Here is a 22,619-nt window from a genome sequence, read left to right as displayed (position 1 = left end):
TGTGCATTTCTTCTTCACTCCTTCTGCCACGTAAAGAGGTAGCGTAACTGGAAAGGATAACTGGTGAGATGCTTAGAGGAGGGACCCCTTGGGAGAGGTGGTAAACGTGAAAATTCTCTGTACTGTTCCCAGCCAAGGTAACGTTCGTACATGAACCTGTGGGACAGCAAGAGGGCTGCTCCTCTCACCATCTTTTTTTCCCTCCACCCCACTTTCACATGTTCAGGGGAAAGACAAGGGCTTGTAGCTGCGCAGTACACAAGTGCCCCATAGTGATGTCCTCTGCACTAAATCTTTTGCAGGTAACAGGGAAAAGGAAAGAGCTGGGTTTACCCAGTTCTGCTAATTTTGTGCTCCGCGTGCCTGTTTTTTCTCCGTGTACCTTTCTTTTTCTGAAACACAGTGTTCTGGCGCTGCGGCAGGGAGCTGCAAGTGCCTTGGAGCGTGTGGGTGTAGTTATTAGCACCTGGATGTTTTTGAGCGATCAGATGCGTGTGCACGTCAAGGACACGGAGCAGGTGGCTGCACAGTAAGTCTCTGGGGTGGGCAGTGGCACTGCGGTACTAGAGGTGTTACGTTTAGGAGTAGCGCGGTGCGTTAGTGGCTGGACGTGCCCTTTAGCTGGGCAGCGGGCTGCAGGCGCGGCTGCCAGATTTGGCAGGTTTGCGCCAGCCCCTTACTCGTACCGCAGGCAGGAGTAACGCGCTCTGCGCCTCTGAGCATTTCGGGGAGCCGGAGCAACTCCACCCCCTGCTCCGGGGGGCAGCGCCGTGTGGGGAGCCGGCCGGCACCCCTACCTCGGGGCTGGATGCCGGCGCCGTGCGGCCCGGGCCGGAGGGACGGGGAACCCCCCAGACCGGGGGTGGGACTGGCGGGGGGACGCGACGGGAGGGGGCGAAAGTGGCTGCGCGGCGCGTCCCTCCGCTGGGCTGGGGCGAGGGGACACCCGCCGGCGGCTGTAATAATAAGGGGGGCAGCGAGAGCCTGCCGGGGACCCCCGAGTGCCCGCCGGGGGTCTGCCCCTCGGCCCCGGCGCCCCCGTGGCGGGTGGGGGCCAGCCCCGGGTCCCTGCTCTGCCCGCTCCGCCGGAGCCCCCGGCCCCGCACCGGGCGGGAGGAGGAGGAGGAGAGCGGGCGCTTTCACTCCTGCTGGCTGCAGAGGCTGAGGCAAAAGACAGAAAAAGAAGGAGGAGGGGAATAAAAAGTCAAGAGAGGGGGAGAGAGAGTGAGAGAAAACTAAGCCCAGCTTTTGCCGGTGCTGCTTGGATTGGATCTGGTTTGAGTTTCCTCTCTGCTGGCTTGTGCGGCGGGAGAGGAGGAGTGGGGGGAAGGAACTCCGCGCTCCCTCCCTCCCTCCCTCCCTCCCTCCCTCCCTCTTCCTCTGAAGCTCAAGCAAACGCGCTGGTGGGGAGCTGCCCTGGGTGCAGTTGCCTCGTAGCTTATTGCTCTCAGTTATTAAAGAACCGCCTGGACTTCTTGAGGACCTGGAGGAAAAAGCCATCGCTTCACAGACCCGATAGTTGCTCAGTGCCTATAGACTTGACACATCTTTTTCCTAGGAGATTCTTTTTTTAAATTATTTTTCTCCCGTGTCTCTCAGAACAGCAGTTCCTTGAGTGTGTGGCATTGAAATCCGTTGCTTCGTTAACAACTTTGGGAGATACTTTTCAAAACTTTTTTCCCCCCCTCTCTTTTGTTTTCTTTGCCTTAAAAAAAAAAAAAAAAAAAAAAGCTAATCCTATTGGGGGGAGGGGAGATGATCGTGCTGATGTGGAATAAGTGCTCCTGCTGTCTCCTCTTACTAGCCGCGGTCCTGATCGTGGAGAGCTCCCAGCTAGACAGCTCCAGCTCCAAGGTGAACTCCATCAAGTCCACCCTGATGGGGGAGGCTCCAACTCAGGCAACCAACAGATCTGCAGGCATCCACCAGGGACTGACGCTTTCTAGCAGTAAGAAGGGCAAAATGCTAGAGCAGATGGGAAAACCTCCCAAGCACTATCACCGGCAAGGAGAGGTAGGACATCGCTTCATTGCTCGAGTGTCTTGTCCGTCTGCGTGCTATATGCAAATAATTGCTAGTCTTGCCCTCACATTGTTTTCAGCACTTTATAGTGTTTAATTAATTAATTTACTTCATGGGGATTGTCTGGGACAATATCATCTCATAATTGGTGTTAAGAACTGTGCGAATGGGAGTTGGAAGGTTTTAAACCTTTCATTTTTCTCTGTCGGATGAATACCTGATGGAAGAAAGAGTAACCGAAAAAACTGTAATCTTCAGCATTTCTCTGACTCCTTCAAAGGGCTGCTAGAAGTAAAGGAAGACATTTCTTGTCATTCTTAGACACTAAGTGAACTGAATTTCAATAGGTGAGGAAAATTTGAGCATGAAGCGAAAACTGTGTTTGCGGCAGTGAAACAAGATTGGTTTTAAAAGTCACACCTAGAAAGTTGATCTCTGTTGTCTTTCTCCACGGTGAGAATAAAATACTGTCCCAGTGGTATAGTTTAAGGCACATTCATTTGCTTAATATGACAGAAAATAAGTTCCTTGTCCAGAATATGCTCCAGTGGTTGTGGAAGTTACGTTTGGTTATGTCTAGTTGAGATAAGCAGGGAGTAACAGCCCTGAATTTGAAGTTTGAATGTTAGGAAGAAAGAAAAGATTATAGAAACTTTATGAAAAAAAGACCCTGAGTTGTATATGCAGTCATCTTTCCTCTCTACTCTGCTTGGAATCTTGGAAGTCTGATAGAACATTATCTTTGTTCAACTATCTTTGCGGTAAACTCTAAAGCAGCATTTTAAGCCATCAGTTCTCTACTTCCTTATCAAGTCTCAACTTGGATGGTATGAATGTTGCACATTGTGGTGTTGAAGGTTGTAGTCTTCAGAAAGTACAGATTTTATACTACTGGGTATTATTAGTACCTCCAAATACAGCTGCTTTTCATAAACAAGAAACAGTGTAGCAGCAAGGGAGCTGCCAACAGCACTAAAAAGGCAAAACACTCAACGCCTGAAGTGTCTGTATCTTGCCTACATTTTCCTTAAGGCAGCAGAGAAGCTGCAAATGAGTGAAAGGTAATCCACTACATTTGCTAAAGTCTGTCACATCAGCTTCCTAATAATTGAATGTTATCATTTGGGTTTGTGTGCAGGCATAACAACAGTGGTGGTAGTTTTGGGTTTTGCGTGTGAGAAATTTGTTTTTAATCTGCTCCAAGCTTTCTTTCCCTAGCCACTCAATTGTTGTATAATTTACCCAGAATCTGGTTGCCTCTCCTTACCTCTGAGCAGTTTAGTAACAGATGCTGTGCTGAAGTTTCATATTACTGAAGCACTGTGCTCTTTTCTAGTGCACGTTGCAATAATTCCTATGTTAAATCACCTTGAGGAAATACAGGAGCATGGGACCATTTCTTATGTGTTCTCCCTGGGCTTTCTTTTGTTTTCTGTGTATTCACAAAAAACCAATATATAAGACCTATCTTCCTCCTGAGTGTTATCTCTGCCTCATGAGTTTCAGTGTGGGTTCTTGTGGGGCTGCGCTGTACAGCCCCAAACACAATATATAATTTTTGCCTCTTGGGGAAGTCTTGCTGCCTTTCCCTATGTGCAACATCTTTAGCACTTCAATGTGTATTCAGCACAATGTTGAGAATGATTGATTATAATTCACCCAGTTCCTGGAAAACAGGTTGCACTGCCCACCAGTCGTACTTGCAAGATTTGCCCCTTGCCAACCTGGATTGTTTGCTGGGGACTTCTAGTTACTGGCATGAACTCACAAGGTACACTGCAAGTCAGAGACAACACTGTAAGTATCTGTAATGGTAGAAGAGGTGGCATGCATGTTAAGATGTCCCGTTTGTAGCACAAGCAAAGACCCCTGGAGAATCAGCGACTTTGCCTCTCAGGGAGCAAAGCCTGACCTCCCGTCAAGGGCTGTCAGTGCTGGTTCCACCCTCCCTGGGACTCCATCCCTGGCTTCTGCACAGGCTCATGCAGATATAGTCCACGTAAATGTTTTCAGCCATCTGCCTGAAGCAACACAATTAACACAGAACTACAATAAAAAGAAGAAAAGAAAGGAAGAGAATAGAAAAACAAACAAAAAAAACCCTTTTGTGATAATTCTTTATCTTTAGTAATACTTCCAGTTGCGGGGTTGGTAAACTGCTGCATTTTTTAACAGCAGTGTCACACGTCTCAACGAATTAAGACATGAAATTTTCATAATTTTGTTTTAAAGTATCCTCATATTAAGTTAGTACATGATTTGTTTAGATTATGGGACTTTGTGCTGAAGTTTTGCATGCTGTTTGCTAAAAGAACAGGTTTATGCTTTTCTTCCTAAAACAATCTATTGCATTAGTTGAATTTATAATGTGTCAGAAGTGGGAGTACCTTTTATATCTTGGTAACATTAAATGGTGAGCTCAGCATCTTGTTTACAACTAGGAAATAGTCTTAGTAGGGACCAAGGATATGCAGCTTAAAAGAAAATTAATAGAATTTTGCTGTATCAGCTCTGAGCTGTGCGTTCAAGTCTCTGCAGATATATGTAGTGGAAATCAGAGGGCTCTCGCTAAAACTGATGAAAGACCATCAGCCAGCAACCTATTTGCTTATTCGGTATGGTAAACTAATGCACTTTCAGAACATTTCTCTAACATGTTAATGTAAGAGTTTCAATTATGTTAATTCTCAGGACTAGGAGCAACTTGGGGGTCTTTAATCAGCAATAAATCATAAGATACAATAGTTCATGGCTTATCTAGAGTGCTGATATATTTCAGCTGGTAGTGTCAGTGCTTCTGCCCAGAAAGAGAAGGTCCAGCACTCCTTCATCAGGCAAAGTTCCAGTTCAAATTAATGAAAATACTCACAGGAGCAAAGCAAGCTGATCCCGCTTGCTGGAGGGACTGGCAGAGAAAATGTGGATTTTAGTAAGACTTGCATTTTTATGTCTTTCTGAGGAATATTATATATTTTCTGTTCTTATTCCCTTTACTACCTTGGATCAGTAGAGAATAGAAGCACTGACAGGCTAAATCAGTGAGATTTCACTGTCTTCGCTTTCTTCACAGTCACTCCTGTTTTCTCCTTTCTGCAAACCGTTAATGTTCCCCCAATTTCACAGAGAATTGGAAAGTACCTACAGCATTTGCACACGGGAAAAATATGCTCTGAAATAGGAGTGTACAGTGCATGTTAGACTGGGTTACTTTTTTGGGGGGGCAGTACTATATAGTGTCTGCCATCAATTTCCTTTCAAAACTTGATTTAGAGAAATGGCTTCTAGGAACAGCTAACACTTCAGTACTGTAGCCACTCTGAGAAATTGTTCTGGATATATAATCTTTCTAGATAAATATGATACGGTAAATAGGATCATATATGAAAAAGGACAGATTAGCAATGATGGTGGCTTAGATTTTCTGCACATTGGCTACAGCTTCCATTGTGTTAGGGCAAGCTCTTCCGTGTGAGTGCTCTTGCTCAACTATAGAGATGCAATTTGAAATGGAAAATCCCACGTACCGTAGCTGTGAGTGAAAGGCATAGCCATTCCATAAATTCCTGAATGATGGCTCTGTAGCATCTTTAATTCACTTCACCATCTTTTTGACTGCTTGCCTCTGGATTATAGTCCCCTCTCCTCTCTGAGGCTTGTCTCCTCCATCAGTGCTAGGGTCTGCATTCCTTCACAGTCAACCACCTTTAATGATCTCGTAGGCTGAGACCTACCAAACGTTATTTCTAGCCGTTTTCATTCTTTAATCCATGGGCGATATTATCTTCTGCCCTTTCCAAGTCCTGGCCACAAGCCATTGTTTCAGCTCTTTCCCCAGCAAGATGTGTCTCTTGTTCCCTTTGCTGCTGCATAGCTAGTTGAGTTTGTGCTTCCCACTGGGACTGTCCCTCCCACTTCCCCCACATGCACGAAGGGCGCAGCAGCGATGAAGGGAAGAGCTGGGACAGCCAAGAGAGGGGACCGGCACAACTGTGGGGCTGAGTAAGAAATGAGGTCTGGAAAAGGGAGAGAGGAGTGAAAAGCTGGGACAAGTTTTAGCACTGCAGAGGCACAATAGACAGATCTCAGATAAATCTTTCTATTCCAAATGTACTCTGTTTAAAATGTACTTTTTTTTGTTTAAACTCTATCGCAGCTTGAGCTAAGAGGCTTGAGACCACAGAAGCCAAACTAAAAAGGCATTAATCCAAATGGCTAAGTTGACACTGATCTCATACCTATCATCGCATGGACATACATGTGTTTCTTGAACAGGACGTAGTTACCCACAAGGACTTGCTAGAAAATGCTTGGATGATGCTTTGTAGCAAGTAAAACAGCATGAGATGTAGTAATTGACTGCAGTGCCCTGAGAATGTTACAATAAAATGTACCAAAGACACCAAAAATGTAACCACAATATCTTAAATAGCTAGCAACCAAGACAGTATAAATTATTTCTCCATGGAATTAAAAATAAATTAATTACAATACCTAGACATTACATCCAGAAACAGCTTGCTTTTTTTTTTTTTTTAATACTACTAATAAAAAACCAACAGAATTGCTAAATCTGCAGAGGTCACCAGAGAATGTGTTCTTTGCTCTTGCTGTTTGCTGTTAGGAATCTGGGAGGCATACTGGTTTACTGGCAGCAGTCTTGCTAAATAGCCGAGTGGCTTGTCTCTTGATTGCAAAAATGGGATGCAGAGTATTATCTCCTTCCTGGGTCATGCTTCATGTCCCCTTCAATTTGTTGTTATTATTTGACTTCTTCATATAGAGCAAAACCTCCTATAAAGTGGCTTTACTACAACTATTTCCTATTAATGTTGCATCAATGCCTAGAAAAGTTCCAGGACCTTGATGTGCTATTGGGTGTGCAAATACTTAGGAAGAGTCAGTCTGGAGAGTCTGTCAGAGTCTAAGGACAACACAAAAGATGATGAAGAATGATTACATTTTGCCCTCAGAAAAATGAGTCTGATTAACTCATTATGTTTGATTAACTGATGTTTTGCAGATGCAAATACAGCACAAGTTTAATTTCGATTTTAATTATCTCAACACCGGATGTATCTTGCAAGCACTTCATATCTCATGGTTTGTCAGTTGAGCCTTTGGTCCTTTTACAGTTGTACTTACAAATGCCTCACCCTGGAAATGTCGTTTAGGAGGAATTTAACTCTGCAAAGGAGGAGTCTCATGAAGCTCACGCTTCTGTTTGTTTCTTGAGCATTGCTTTCCTCTTCGGGTTTTGCGTATCTGAGGTTTTTTAAAGTATATCCAAACAAGTTTTATATGTATGTAAAAGTGTTAATTTGGACAACACCTTCAAAGCAGAAACCTTCCCTTCCTGCCTCGGCTTGCCAAGCTCATGCTACCCCTACATTTACACACTGGTTGTGGCTGGCAAAAGTCAGGGTGTAGTGGGCTGGACTTGGAGGCAGCAGCCCCCACTTGGCTCCATCCTCGGCACATGGCTTGTCACCACGTCCTGCTCCTGGGGAGCTTCGTGTTGGTGTCAGCACTGCAGTTGTTAGACATTTGATTTGAGGAGCTGAAGTTTGTATGTCACTGCAGAAATGGGGAAGAAAACCAGAAGCTGCCTCTGCTTTTCCTGCATCAGTAAAACTAGGTGTATTTTAGATATTTTTAAAATATTTATTTTTTTTCTTTTAGAACTGAGGATAATTCTTTGGGTATCCTTGTTTTACAGTGTTATGTTCTAGGCCGTGTTTCTGGTACTTTTAGGTTGAAAACAGCTTCTATGAGCTTCATATTCATGGATGTGAAAGGCCCATACAAAAGCTAGGAAGATCAGAAGGTTTGTTTTGTTACTTTTTAAAAATTAATTTTGCCTGCAAAAGTTTTTATTTCTACTAGAGAACACGAATATTAATCTCTTCTTTTTTGATCAGTTATAGGATGCGCAATGACTGTATGTGTCCCCAAAGGTTGCTTTTCTTCACTATAATTTTCCCCTTTCTGATTGAAAGGCAATCAATGGAAAATTTCATGAACACAAAGCAATTTTCAAATCGCAATGAAATGCAAAAATAAGTGAATTTGTGATACTTCCAAGTTCATTGCAGAATCCTTTGTTCAAGAATGAGCTACAGAAAGTAGTGTTAGAGAGAGAGAGATGGCATAGAAGGATACATATGGTCATACTAAATGGCCAAAGCACAGCGATTTTCAAATAAAATAATGAGTTTTGTTCATCTCAGTTACAGTATTGATGGGATCAGCCCTAATCCCATCTATGATTTATACAGTTGTGTTCACACAAACAGAACTTGAGTTATGAAAATTAACGGATGTGAACACAGTGGGGATGGGGAGTTCACTCATTTAGCAGCTATTTTGTTCTTAGTAAAGGAAAGACCAGGGCAACGCTACAAAAAAGAAAATAAAGTTTAAGAGTTGTTGGATTTTTTCCCCCTCAAAGTGCATAAGCACACAGTTCAGCCTCTTGGGACTTTCTTAAAGCTAAGCTTTGATATGATTGAATTTTCATATGCACAGTAATGAATCTTGGAGACATGCATGTTGCACATATGTAGTGCAAATGGCACTGGTTTAGCATTTTTAGCAGTTAGCGAAGGTGGACTGTTCTGCACATGCTTGGGAATGAGGTGTTGCTTCACTCTGGAAGCCCTCTGCCTCATTCTCTGTGCATCATGTAAGTGTGAATCAGGCTGTGCATGCTTTTAAAAGTGTATTTATCGGTCCAGTGAATGAGCAGACAGGGTTCAGTTCTACACATTTTGGCAGCTTGCGTTGAGTAGAAGCAGTGACTTGCTGTCAGTGTGATCTCTTCCCTGCAAGTCTGAAATGCCTAAAGCGGAGATCTCTTAAAAGGAATTGCAAACGGAGTATGTTTATGTTGCAGCAGGAAACTTTTACTCTTGGAATCTCATTCTTAGCTAGAATGGCATCAGGGAAAGTAATGCATCTGATGGGGACGATGCTCCTTTATTTTTCCTTTTGCACAGAGCAGGGTAGTTTCCAGAATTTTTTCTTTTGCTATGTGTTCTTACAGGAAGTGGTGCACCTCTTCTTGACAGCCTGCAAAGGTCCTAAAGCTGGACATTTTGCTGTAAAACAAGGTCTCTGGAAGCCAAGGAGAGAACCGTATGTAAAACCACTGACAGAAATACAAAATGCTAGTTCTATCTAGTAACTGCTTTAGTTGGCATTAACTTAGTTAAATTAATTCTCAGAAGTATCAGAAAAATTTAGACTGTGTAAAAAAAAATAATAGAAAAAAGGTACTGACAGATATGCTACCATCTTGTATTTACCCTCTTTTGCTTCTGTATGACTTTCTCCCCTTCTTTTAGCATTTTTTTTTTTTACAGCAAAAATCTAGTGTTTCATGAAGTACAGCCACGGTACTCTAGATGGCCAGTCAAGTGTTCATGTCAGCTCAAAAGAAGCCATAGAAATCTAGGACCTGGGCTTGGGTCCCACCTCAAATAGCTTGTTTGCTGAAGTCACTACTGAAAATAGATTTTGGGCTTCCCAATGCTGCAAGTTCTAAGGAGGACTGCACCTGCACCCACTCTTACAGCTAGATTTGCTGGCGTGCCTGAGTGCTTTCCCTGATTTTCTTACCGTGGGTGTGTCCATATGGACCATAACACAGAGATGCTTTGGCTTATATGGTCTCTATTCAGGGTGAGTTTTTATAGAGCATGAGTTTAAAGGAGGAAAAACCTCTTTCCAATATGACATAGAGCTGCAAGCAAGAGATTGTGTTGGGGAGCCTTGGGCTTGGCAGAGAGTTTGCCTTCACAGTGTGTCTTCGGTAGCAGCTGAGTGAAAAACAGCCAAATGAAGCTTCTGTTGTTCTGACCTGGCAGGGCTAGCACAGGCTGCAGAACGTGCTGTATTTCTTTGTTCCTTTGCTTTCATCTTGAAAACGAGAGAGCAGAGCCTGCCTCCCATCCAGTTCATTGTGAATTTCCTGGGAGACTCAGGATCTTAAAAGAGAAAAGTTTTTGTTTCTATCTTGTGGAGCATTGGGTTGTCCAGGACACAGAGTCAGATCTGTGGATCTCCTACTTCTCCTCTGGTAGGAGGAGTACTGAGGTGGATACTTACTTTCTTTTTCAAACATAATCTCCCCTGTCATTCTTCAGGCAGGAGGGAAGAAGAGAGGAGATGTCAAATGACCATTTCCTCCTTCAGAGGTAGACAGGACAATGGCATTCCATACCAAAGAAGGAGTTACAAATTGTGATTAAATAGTTAATGTACAGCTTTCACATAGAGAGAGAGAGCATATGGTGGGTAACATGAAGGGATAATCATAATGGAAGAAGCAGAAGGGAAGAAAAAGCTGGCTACCATCCTGTGCTTGCGTCAGGGAATGGGGTGACCATTTGGCAGGCTAGAGCAGGTGGCATGGCTGGTATGTTCTCTGATGATAAATTCATGGGAGATAAACAGCGTGGTGTCATTAGTCTTCTCTTTGTGGGGGCATTATCTCATTAACTCCCTGGGGTGATGGGAGCCACCAAGTAGATGTGAAGACTGTTTCCTTTATTTAGCATAGCCTGAAAGTTTTACCAGACTTGTCATTCTTAAATTTCAGTTTGCCATCCACTCAGGTAGCAATAATTATACCATCTGACCCACGTAACCAACCACATGCCCTAATGTCTGAGCTGAACACTATGGGGTTGCCCAGCAAGACTGCAAGTTGTTCCTCCAGACTGACTCAGTTCCTATTACTCCCCCAAAAGCTACATTTGAAATGTATATAATTCATAACCACATAATTCAACCAACTTGTGTGGTGGGGAGAGAAAGTGGATGTGGGTCAGAACTGAAGAATGGAAATCCTGGGAGCTGTGGAAGGACTGGGAAACCAGGGGGTTGCCACACCTTTGCCAGGGTGGAGCCAAGTTTTGATGCTGTCTTGTGTGTCATAGTTAGGGTTAATGAGGAAAACTGCCTATCAAAACTTAGGCTTAAAAGTCTACTTTATATTTTGATGGAGGGGCTAAACTGCTTAGCTGCATAAATTGTCTGAATTGTAATTGTTTGAATAAATAGAGGGTTTTTGAAATGCTGTTCAGGAATGCTTGCAATCTTCTGTGCTTGGTTTTGTCGCTGTTGCTATCTTACAGACATCCCACTCCTCGCCAAGGAAATGGCTTTTTAACAAGAAGAATCCTCTGGAAATTACTTTCTGAGGGGGTCCTTGCCACAGCAGCTGCAACAAATTGAAACTGAAATTCAGTTCCAATTGTTTTTTATTACTAAAAGGATAAGTGACCAAGTGAATACTTGTATTATAGCTTCACGACAATTTATTAAGTATCAAATTGTAGTGTGTGGTGGTGTCTAACCAGAAGATTAAGGTTTTCTCCATGGAGGGAAATTTCTCTCAGACTTTGTACCAGTGCTTACGCTGAAAGAGGCTGCGGAGGTCTTGCCGATCCCAAACTGTCCTGTGGTTAGGCCAGATTAAAGGTTTCCTTCCACGGAACCTTCCATTGAGCCAGTGATGTCAGTGCAAGCAGTGTACAACCAGCACGAGGCAGCCCAAAAGAGAAGTCATGGCACTGCAGTCCAGTGTGTGCTGATCCACTCCCCACTGCGTAAACAAGTCCCTGGGGGACATTTTCTGAGCAAGCTGGTTTTAAGTAGCAGCATAGCTTTAGCATAGTTCAGATTATGTTAATTGGGAAGCATTACTGCGTGATTTTCCACATAAGCAACATGGAGTCCAGGGAGGTCAAGGAAGGATGGAGTAAAAACTTTGGATGGTACAGACTGCTTCCTTGTGTCTTTGAGCAGGGTTTGCTAGCTGGAAACGAGTCACAGGTCCACTTGCCTTCCCCTCAGCCTCCCTGCTCCAACTTCAGGGTCATAAAGGTAGATGAAGGACTCTAGAGAAGCGACTAGCAGGGGAAAGAAGATGCATCTTTTATTACATGGGAATAGGAGGTTCCACATTTTGGTATTGCACAGATATATAAAATGTATTAGTGCAAAATTTTCTAAGGACTTCAGAGGTAGGAACTCAGACTTTCTTAGCCCGTATTTATATGCATAAGAAAATCTTGGTTTAAGTATTATCTAAACAACAGTGATAGAGATAAATCATAAATCAAAATGCATTAATATTATTTTTGAAAATGCAAGAGCTTTTTTTATCTTTGCATTTCAATAGAAGTATAGAAGAAACAGCTGGCTAGAGCACTGACATGGGACAGTTATCAGGTGGTTGGAAGAATGAGTTTGAAAGTCAAAGTTTCATGTTTAACTTTTCCCTGCTTGCTTTCCTGGTTTGCCAAACAGGGAAAGACATATTTGGCCCTGTGCTTGACAGGAATTTTGGATGGCTTTATTAAAAAACATTTGTAAAATGTTTAAAGACCTTCATGCATGGAGAAGCCTGATAGGCAGAATATGTTAATTTGAAATGTAATGTCAGTTACTGGTGCACTTCAATGGATTCAGGTTATGCAGGGTTTAAATACGAGACAGCAAAACTAGAGGCACTCTTTAGTCCCTGGGAAAGCAGATTTTCTGATGAGCTTCACGGGTCAGGTTCCCTCCTTCCCCAGGCACGCTGGCCTTACTGTCACTGCTGTAGGTTTGGGATTTTGGTTTTGTTTTGTTCATTACAGTTGCAAGGATGGTGCCTTTTCTTAAACACTGTCCTCTTAAGTTATCAGTGAAAGATAGATAAGAGAATCTTTATTACAGGCACACATGTGCACCGCAGGTGTGAAGGGAGCTCTTAAACTGTTTATGAGTGCACAAAGCCCCACGAACAAAGCAGCAGAAAAGAACGTTGTCATTTTAAGGAAAAATATGTTTTAAGGCCCTGTTAAAAATAAAGCCAAAAAGGAATAGCGAATGGGCTGCAGATTGCGTAACAAGGATTAGCACTGTGAAAATCTTTATATTTTCTGAACAGGTATGTATCACAGACAGGGCCAGCGAGCCCAGATGCCACTTGACACTTGCAGAGCTATCCACTTTCAGGCTTTTGTCTCAGTGAGTTACCCACGACGCCCCCACCCCCGCAATAGGAACAAATGGACAAAGAGTAGGACAGCACTGTCTTGGCTCTGTTCTAAAGGTTTTAGATGAATAGAAGTCAATGCATACGTTGTATGAACAGGTATGATAGTGAGGTGCGAGTTCTAGGTCTGGGGTGCAGTTGTCACTCTTGAACGTGGTGGGGCTAAAGTCTATTTTACAGCTAAAAGGTCAGAACAGAAGGGTCAAGGATGGGAAAATGGGAGAAAACCCGTTATCTTCTATAGCAGCCATATGATGATATCTTCACTTGTTCAGGAACAGCTTTCAGGTCCACTGAGGGGAACGTCCCTAATGGTGGTGACAATTCAGTACTGAAAGAAGTGATGTAACTCAACTCCCCTCCAGCACTGTTTCCCAGCAGATGCACCAAAAAAATGTGGCCACAGATGCAAGCTCATGCTGGCCAGAAATGCCACACTTTGGCTCCTTACTCTGCAAAATGTGCTGTCTCATTGCCCGTCTTATCCTAGAAAAGCCACATGCTTCTGCGCAGAAAGCCATCTCAAAGGTTGGGCCCTGTTTATAGATAGGATGAATCTGAAGGACATTTATGTACCAAACTCCCTGAATGTTTTCAGTGGGAATTAGGTTCTGCATGCCTTTAGGGAGTGGGATCATGGCATTTTCCACACAGGAGAGGAATTCTGCTCAGAGGAAATCATCCGGTTGAGACTCCCTTACTGGAAAGCAAGCTTGAGGACAAGGAGCTCTCGCATCTTTCATCGCCTATGTAAGACAGTCTGCATTTGGTCATCAGAATAATTTATTGTAATTATTATCACAGAAGAAGTTAAATCAGAATAATTTACGCTCTTCCCTCAAGATGAAATAATGATATGAAAGATCAGTGATATATCTAGGTCTAAGGTACCAGGCACAGTTCTTCTGGCCTCTCTGTATGGGTTTCGATCTCCATCCAGAGTAACCCTTTTCTTAAAGCAGCGCTTTTTTTTTTTCAGTGTAAAACTGGACAAGGATGCAGAGATGTTGCAAGCAGAGCTGTAGCGTTTCTCTTTAATGAGCCTCTTCCTGACCCACCCTATGTAAAGCAGTTGACACATCATGTGTTGTGCAGCTGGGACGGCTACCCTGGCACATGTATCTCACACATGAACGTATTCAATGTGGCCTTTTGGAAGCATCGGACCCATGCTGTTCTCCAGAGATGTATCTAAGTCATTTCCCAGATACTGTGGATATAGCAGCGGTAGGAGCAAAAGCTGAAGTAGAATTTACTAACTCAGATTTAGCTGATTCTGTGAAAACAGATTGCACAACAGGGACTGACACTCAGTTTCTGGATTTGATTTCCTATCTTTCCCTGATTTAACCTCCAGTGCTCCTTCTGGCTGTTGGTCAGGATTCATGTCTCAGGTTGTAGATTTTGTGCGTGTGTGGGTTTTTTTGGGGGGGGGGGTTGGGGAGGTTGTTGTTTTGGAGGGATTTTTTGGTTGCTTTCTGTAATGCAAGACTTTTGCGAGGCAACACTTTAAATTTGAATTTTACCCCTTGACTGAAGGGCAGACCAGTTTCTATGAGATGCCAGCTGGAGGGCTGTTTAGGTGGCACAGGGTGGAATTTCAGCCAGAATGATCCACACTGCTGAAACAGCATGAGCAGATAACACCAGCCATGAACACGGTTTGTACACTGTCAGTGGTACCACACATGTCTGTGTTACTGCAGGACAGGGAGCTCGGCTGCTCCTGGTGCCGTTGCGTTCACTGGAAGTCTTTGTGCTCGTATGCTTTGACCACTTGTTAGTAAAATATCACACTGCTTTTACTTTTGATCCCCTTCTGTCCTAAATGACCCTATTGGCAGGAAATTAATTTAAACAGTAGCTACTAAAAGACATTTTGTGAACATTTGCTTCTTCTAAAGTTTATTTTCACAGTGTGTTTCACCTGAATATTTTCCAGAACAAAAAACCTCAAACACTCTGCTGTCCTGGTAACATGTGCGAGGGTGAGGCTTCCCTCTTCATTCCAGCCTAAATCACAAAACACTCTCTTAATACACATCCTTAATCATATTTGTAAAGATAACATTAAGGTTAATGTTTCAAAACAGCACTCTCTTAACAGCCTAATGACAAATCAAAATCAAACGACACCATTTCTGGCAAGTAATTTACCAGTGCTCTTCAAATACTTGTGTGAATGGAGCTATAGCTCAAGTACAAAGAAACTGAGATGCCAAGGGATAAACCATTTCATAACTGATTAGAATAACTAGTGCCTGAGCAGTAGACAGGAAAAAATAAGCAGGACTAAACAGTCAGCTCTCAGAATGCAGCGTGTCCATAAGCAAAGTTGCACACAAATCTTTTAGAGACTGATGCTGTTCAACTTACTGGTAGATTGTCTGGAAAATGGGGGATTAGTGAGGCACAGAAGTTTTTAATGAAACTTATTCAGAACAGTACGAACTTAAACGGACTACAAAGAGTGAATTGCTGGGAATGTCAGTGTACTGAGCATCTTAGAAATAAAACCCAGAGCTAAAATTCCATTTCTATAGGTATAAAGCAATGTACATGGCATAATGTGACGGCAGTTAGGCACATACAGTGGTAACTGCTAAATTAGAGTCACTTCAGCTATCAGTTCATGGTGATGCAGCAGCAGAGAGAGGCAAATTTTTTGTATTTTTTTCAAAGTGCTAAGCAGGGTATCAGGCACTGGAAACAAAACAGAAGGCATTTTTGCACTACTACTAAGTTCATGGTGCTGAGTAACTGTTAAAAGGATGCAGAAGCAGTCAGGGTTAGATGGGGGACGAGGACAGCAGGGGTGATCAGAGCAACAGGAGAAATTAAATAGGATACAATGTTCCTGTTTGAAACATAGATGCCCATGGGAGAACAGGACAGAGATATAAAATAATAAAGAGTGAGGAAAAGGTGAGTGGGGAGCGATCAGTCAGGATTTGTCCTAGAAGAAGAGCAGAATGTGAAATTATCAGACAGCCAGGAGCTACTTTTTCATATTGTATAGCTCATTGCTGCATGATGCTGTGGGAGCCATATGGAACTACTCAAATGGAGATGAGACAGATGCAGAGACAAGAGATTGCACTGGTAGGTACTAAACACAGTGGTAATACTTCCAGCTTCAGATGTGTCTAAGCTGTTATTGGCTGAAGCTGGGAGAAATCCTTCTGTACTTGCCTGTGTTCTTACTCCTCGGAGTATTTGCAACTAGCAGGACACTGGCCTGACCACTTTGCTCTGACACATTATGGCAACTTTTATGTACTTATGTATTTTATCAATAATTTATTATGTTTATCAACATAATAGGTCAATATCAATTTTATTTTATCGATACCATAAATAATCCAGCTTGTTACCTCCATTTATCAGGAAACTTAGGCATATGTGTGTGGTTCAATGTAAGTGTTTGTGTTGTCTTGTTTACCTCAGTTAGGATGTGCATATATCAATATTAGGTAAGTACTTAACTACTTTGGTGGACTTGATCTTTGGGTCTAAGACAGTGGGCACTGATTTTCATATCCTCTGTAATGCCCATGGACATCAGTGTGAATACTCCCACAAACAGCTGTGTGGTTTGTTATCCAGAGAGACTTCTAGGCAAAATGTTAAATATTCCAAAGAGATTGCTGCAGTGAATGGAAAACATGACCATAATGAAATGGAAAAAAGAGGCTTAGGACAGATTTACAAAGTATGTAGCACGCACAAGTCGGGGGAGACATTTTCAAAGAATTTTCCTACCATTTAGTCAGCTACAGAAGTAAGTACTTTCAGAAAAGGGTCAGATTTTCAGATCATTCATCACTCAGGATGAAGGGTTTTGGTTTTGGGGGGTCTTTTTGCTTTCCTTTGTTACTTTCTTAAGCATTTTTTTACTCATGATTGAAATCTTCCCTCCCAATTTATCATTATACATAGGGCTGAGTATCTTCATACTTTACAGAAACTTCACAAATACATCCTGTAATTCTGTAGTTAGCTTCTATGGTAAACTCTGTATAACTCAGTGAATTGACTTAAATTTACCTTCAGAATCCACCTTCTTTTTCTTCTGCTCAGACTCTCAGCTGTTCTGCATGCACAGTTATCTTTGAAGGCAGAGTTTGCCATAGGCAAGGTCAGTAAACTTGGACCTGACAGCGGAGTGTCACTTCCTTGCTAGCTCATGCCCGAAGCAGCCAATACTTCCTCCTGCCTTTGGTGAAGTATATTCTAAGATGATGAAAATACACAACTCTGGAAGCAAAAATGAGATTTTCCTCTTTTAAATATACTCTTCATTTCAGTACTGCATTAATAGAACACTTTGCTAGTGCAAATTATATTTATCACTTCTGACGTTAGAACAGCCTTACAGCTTTTTAAAAAGTCTAACATATCGAAAGTTGCTACAGTTTTGATGGAAATTACTCTCGTGCCAGGGAAGTACAGGGTTGGTAGGCTCCATGTGCAAGTAGATGGAGACAGCTGAGGACAAAGAGCCCAAGCATCTCCTCCTTTATCTTTCAAATCTATTTGACCAGAGATTTTAAGGAGCCTAAATAAAAGTCACAGCGTTATAAGTGCTGGCAGGGTGTGCGTCTTTCTCTGCTTTCACTGGATCTCCCTCTGCATCAGGCAGAAGTGGGGATCTGCAGTCTGACAAATCCTGTGTTCCCTTGGCTGCTCCCTCTAGCTGCAGTCTCCAATAACCAACTCTGACTTAATGAATATCAATAATACTAAAAAAACCCAACATTTAAAAACTTAAAAAATCCTCTTCCACCTGCAAACTCCAAACCAGTTAAGAGCCATGGTTAACAAACACGTTTAAAATACTTTAGCATTCAAACCTGGATTCCAACCACCCAAGTTCAAAAAAGAGCTTGGCAGAGCCAGTGCCTCTCCCTGGCACTTGACAGCAAGATGTGATGTCTTGTGAGTAGTTGATTGATGTGATCAATCTTGTCACATTTATGGGTAATGCAGTACATATTTTTTGAAAGAAGTGACAAGTCCAGTCTGCTCACTTCTTTAAAGCAGAACGGGAAAGGATTTTGCTATCCTAAACTTGACTGCTTGTTAAAATCTCTGATTTTGACACAGTTTTTGCTGGGAAAAAAAATCCCAACTAATGGTCTGTATTTGTTAATTCTGCTGGTTTTGTGCATATAGCATATATGCATTATCTGAGCACACTGTTTTTAATGGGCACGTGATGTAGTGTTTACACGGGCCACAGATGACTGGTTGGTTTGTTGGTTTTGTTTTTTTTAGACTGATGTGGGGCTGTCAGGTCCCTTTTACATTTTTAGGTACGTAGTCTGATTTTTCAAGTTGAGATTCTGACAATACTTCTAGGTTGTAACTGGAAGGCACTGGGTGCTTAGTCACTTTTGAAAATCAGCCCACTTCTCTAGATGTGTGGAGAAAGCCTGAGTCACAGCTCCACTCCGTTATCTGTGTCAGTTCTTATTTTGGCAATTTAAAAAATCTATCAAAAACTCCAAATTCTTCCCTTGTGTCCTCTCAAGACAGTGGTATTATGCCTTTGCAAGACAGTATACTTAAAAAAAATTGAAAAAAGTTGTTAAATAATTACAAAATTAAAGTGCATGAACCAACACTGCACAAACACGTTCAAGAAACAAAGAGAGTTGGTATTAGACCTCTAAAAAACCCAAACTTATCTCCTCTATGTTGATGGACTCAGGAATGGAGAAGTTCCCAAGCCCTTTCTAGCCTGCGTGCAGTCAGCCACTGAAGCCAGTACAGGTCTGCATGATGTGGTAACAAAAACATTGGTTCGCTGCTTGCACCTTGACACCGCAGCATTGCTGTTGCTAATAGAAATACATCAGTGAGACCAAGAGAGATTTTGGGTTTTGGAGATTGTTTTTGGTTTTGCAATGACATTTCTTTGCTTAAAAAAAGATAATTTAGAAATTGTTTTTATGACACAGAATTTGAACTAAGAAGTAGGCACTAATTCCCCAGATTTGGAGCAGAAATCCACCTCTCTTTTTCCTAAAGATATCTACCCAGGCTTTTCCAAGTCTCTTCTTGTGATTCAGCAAGACTTCCTACATAGGCAAAAAGAAAGATTTTAACTTCAGTGTTGTATTACCTTCAAAGCATTGTATTATTAGTATTAAAGGGTGCAGGAGCAGAAGTTAAACTGAAATAGAAGAACCGAGTCCTTTAAACAGTCTGAGTGCACAAAGTATTGCAGAAAGAGTGGAATTACCTTCACAAGACAGGCCACTGCTATGTGAGTATAAATTAAACTAAACGCAGTGAAATTTGCTCTAAAAGCTGTATTCAGTAGATGACCATCCCATTCAAAAGTGTAAAGGGACCACTTGATTCACCCATGAGTGGAAGCCTGTCATATTAAGCATAGTATTTGTTTGGCTCGGTTATGCTAAACTTTTATGGCATTGATTCCAAAATCTTGCCATTGTATGCCCTCTGAATTTCCTCATTATATTAAAACACGCTTCTCCGAGACAAATATATGATATTTTAAAGAACTCAAAACATTTGGAAAATGATAACATAGATGACCAATCCACACATTTACACAATGGGAAGTGGAGTATTTTCTGAGAACAAAACCAGAGGTGAATTTAATAAAGAATTGTGTTGTGTCATAAAGTTTAATAGGAAGTACACAGGTTGAAAATGATACTGTTTAAATCAATATTCCTTTAAACAGTAGCTTTTCTAAACTTGCCTTGGATATATTTGTTTTTAAAAGATGCATACCTAACATATTTTCTACTTTTGAAACTCCATTTTTTGACAAAATGTTCTGGTTCCAGAATTCCAGAAACATCAGAACATAGTGCTTTTAGTGCTTCAGAGGAAGCAGAAAAAAAAATAATGGAAAATATAAGACTTCACTGGGACTGCTCCCTTTTCCAATAAAAATTCTTGGGATAAAAAGCTGCTTTTTTCTTTTTAATCCAATGAAAAAAACGTGCTGTATTAACAATTTTTACAGATTATAAGCAGAAGAATATCACAACTTATTGCAGATAGGAAAAGTATTTGCTTTGGGAACCTGCAGTTGCTTTTGAATAAGCAGGTTACTGCTGCATTCATTTTCCATCCTTCTCGGCTTTCATGCCCACTCATCCTTCTTTTTGCAATGTTAAATTGTTTAGTTTAGGAAACTCTCGAGTGTATGGAAGTCTAAGTTCCCAGGACTCTGAAGTAGACTGGAACTCAATTCATCTGACAGACTTTTGAAACTGGGGCTGTAATTCCCAGTTCATTTAGATACTTAACAATCATTTAACCTCCTGCCTTCTTTATACTTGCTGAGTTGCTTTTTAGGCTGTAGAAGTCAGCCAGTCTTCAGATTAGAAGCATGTGGTGCCCTTCCAGCAGACAAACATTTTCATCAACATTTTGCAGAGATTAAAAATCTAAATAAGTAACCCCCAAGGCTGAAAAGAGCCTGTCCACCAAACATTGGTAAAATAATTCCACAGGAAAAAAAAATGTCCAGCAAAATGATCTTTCGTTTGAAATTTGGATCCAGATTTTATAAACTGAGTGGGGTGAACAATTGTGTCAGATTCAGGGCGATGCGGTTTGTCTGCAAAGTGTGCTGCCACAAAGTGGTAATGTTCTGCTTATGGAGAAATGCAATCTGGACAAAAAGTAAACTGTTCCTCAGCGGACTGTTGAAACCATGATGCTGTGAATGCTATCCCTCATGAACTATACGCAATTCATGTACATGTGCTATCTACCAGCTAGTTCAGAATAATACAATTCAGGACAGATTAATCTGGCAATATATCATTTTGAAAATGAAGATTTCTATTCTTTGAAGGAAGATGGTAAAATCATCATGTCTAGAAGGCAACAAAAATAGAGCACAATGAGACTTTTGGGAAAATCAAACATTCAGATCCCTGTTTATCTTTTGTTCTAATGTCGTTCCTTGTTTAAATTCATCATTATTGCCTCTATATTCTCCTTTCATGAGGAAATGAATTCACTTCTATAGTGGAGCTAAATTTAGTAGTAGCATCTTATCAAGGATGGAGGAAAGTAGTGCAGGGACTTAATGGCCAGTTATTCTATTAAAATGCAGCATTATGACTCTGCTGCCTCTTAAAGCAGCCATGTGAATTTGAAATCCAAGGTTCTTTTGTGAAAAAACTTGGAAAACCTCATTCAGCCTGAATTGCATTGATCTGGTTCCACCTCTGCAGGTCCTCTGAATTGAAAGGAAATTTCAGCAATACAATACTTGTGAGTCTGTGATATTTAAAAGGGCTAAATCCAGTAGCTTTGTGCTCCAGGCTAAGGTGAATTTGTGCTGCAGTTGACTTAGGAAGTGATTGGTCAGGCTGTGGAACAATATTTTCGGAAGGTAACTAAAGCATTTCTATCTTTTGGAATATTCCTTTCAGAATTTTAGCCACTTAATTTTAGGAGTGGTATAGTAAGGAGAATGTCTCTGGCTTTTCCACTGTAATAGTGTATTCTGATTTGGACTTGTATATTATTTTTAGATTATATCTGGCTTATATATCTCCTCACCTATGCATATATATACTAAAAGTGTTTATGGTATATGGATTAAGCAGGAAGGTTATGATGTATTTTCTGTTTTTTAGCAATACTCTGATATTACTAGAACTGATTTTGAAATCTCTAGTACCAGGAAATGGAAAAATGCCATAAAAGAACATTTGTTTGAGAAGTTTTGATAAAGACACAAAACCTTCAGTCCTTGTTAGGGGAAAAAATATCTAGAAATTAGGTCTCTTCAAAACTATCTTATTCATAATTCTAGATTTCATTGTTCGGTCTTATTCACTACTCAAATGATAGCACATTTTCTTTTTCTAAGTAGCTTTTGGGGATAAGTTTGAAGTTTGGAATTAAAGTAAAATTATTGTGAAAGAAATTTCTTTAAAAATGGCATGATGTGCTTTTATATGGATTGTTTTCCAGCATTTCAATTTAGTCAGTTTACAAACAGGATGAGGATGACTGTTGGAGATTAAACCTTTCCTGGGATCTGGCTGTGCACATTTTCTGGTTCGCTCATCACCAGTAATAATAATTCTGTGATTGTTAAGAATTTTGCCAGTCATGCACATGCTAGAAGAGATTTCAGTTATTTAGCTGGATCCATGTAAACAAGAGCAATAAATGGGGGGAAATATTTACTGTATTAATAAAATTCAGAAACCAGCTGATTCTAGATGGATCTGATGGGAAAATTTAATAATCCCTTACTTCAGCACCCTGATTTAATGTGGAAAGACTAATTAAGAGTTTTGAACTGCAAAACTAGTGTTTCTTTGGTAAAAAAAATCCCTGTGACAACAGTTGTGTTTTTCATTTTGGAAAACAAAGTTTAGAGAAAAACTTTGTTGTTAGCACAGTGCCAAGAAAAAAAAAAAGTATTTGCCATCCTCTTTTCCCTAGTACTTTTGTCATTTACCACCTTGCTCAGTTTTGTGGGCTGGGCTTTTCTTGCTTCTGTAAGGTGGAGTTTCTTCTGTAATATCTTCAAAGC

At 41.3% G+C, this 22,619-nt stretch overlaps 1 protein-coding gene across 1 annotated transcript in view; it reads left to right on the top strand.

Moving 5' to 3' along the window:
• Positions 1-1,390: 1,390 nt before the first annotated feature.
• Positions 1,391-22,619, top strand: part of DKK2 (dickkopf WNT signaling pathway inhibitor 2) — a 41,993-nt gene continuing 20,764 nt past the window's right edge. The window contains exon 1 of the mRNA XM_056326515.1: positions 1,391-2,013. Within this exon, the coding sequence (XP_056182490.1) occupies positions 1,756-2,013 (258 nt within the window). The 5' untranslated portion in view covers positions 1,391-1,755. The remainder of the gene's footprint in view (positions 2,014-22,619) is intronic.

The sequence above is a fragment of the Falco biarmicus genome, chromosome 1 (assembly GCF_023638135.1).
Source record: "Falco biarmicus isolate bFalBia1 chromosome 1, bFalBia1.pri, whole genome shotgun sequence".
NCBI classification, from domain to species: domain Eukaryota; kingdom Metazoa; phylum Chordata; class Aves; order Falconiformes; family Falconidae; genus Falco; species Falco biarmicus.
The sequence above is the reverse complement of the archived record's forward strand: the minus strand, read 5'-3'. Positions and strand labels throughout refer to the sequence as shown.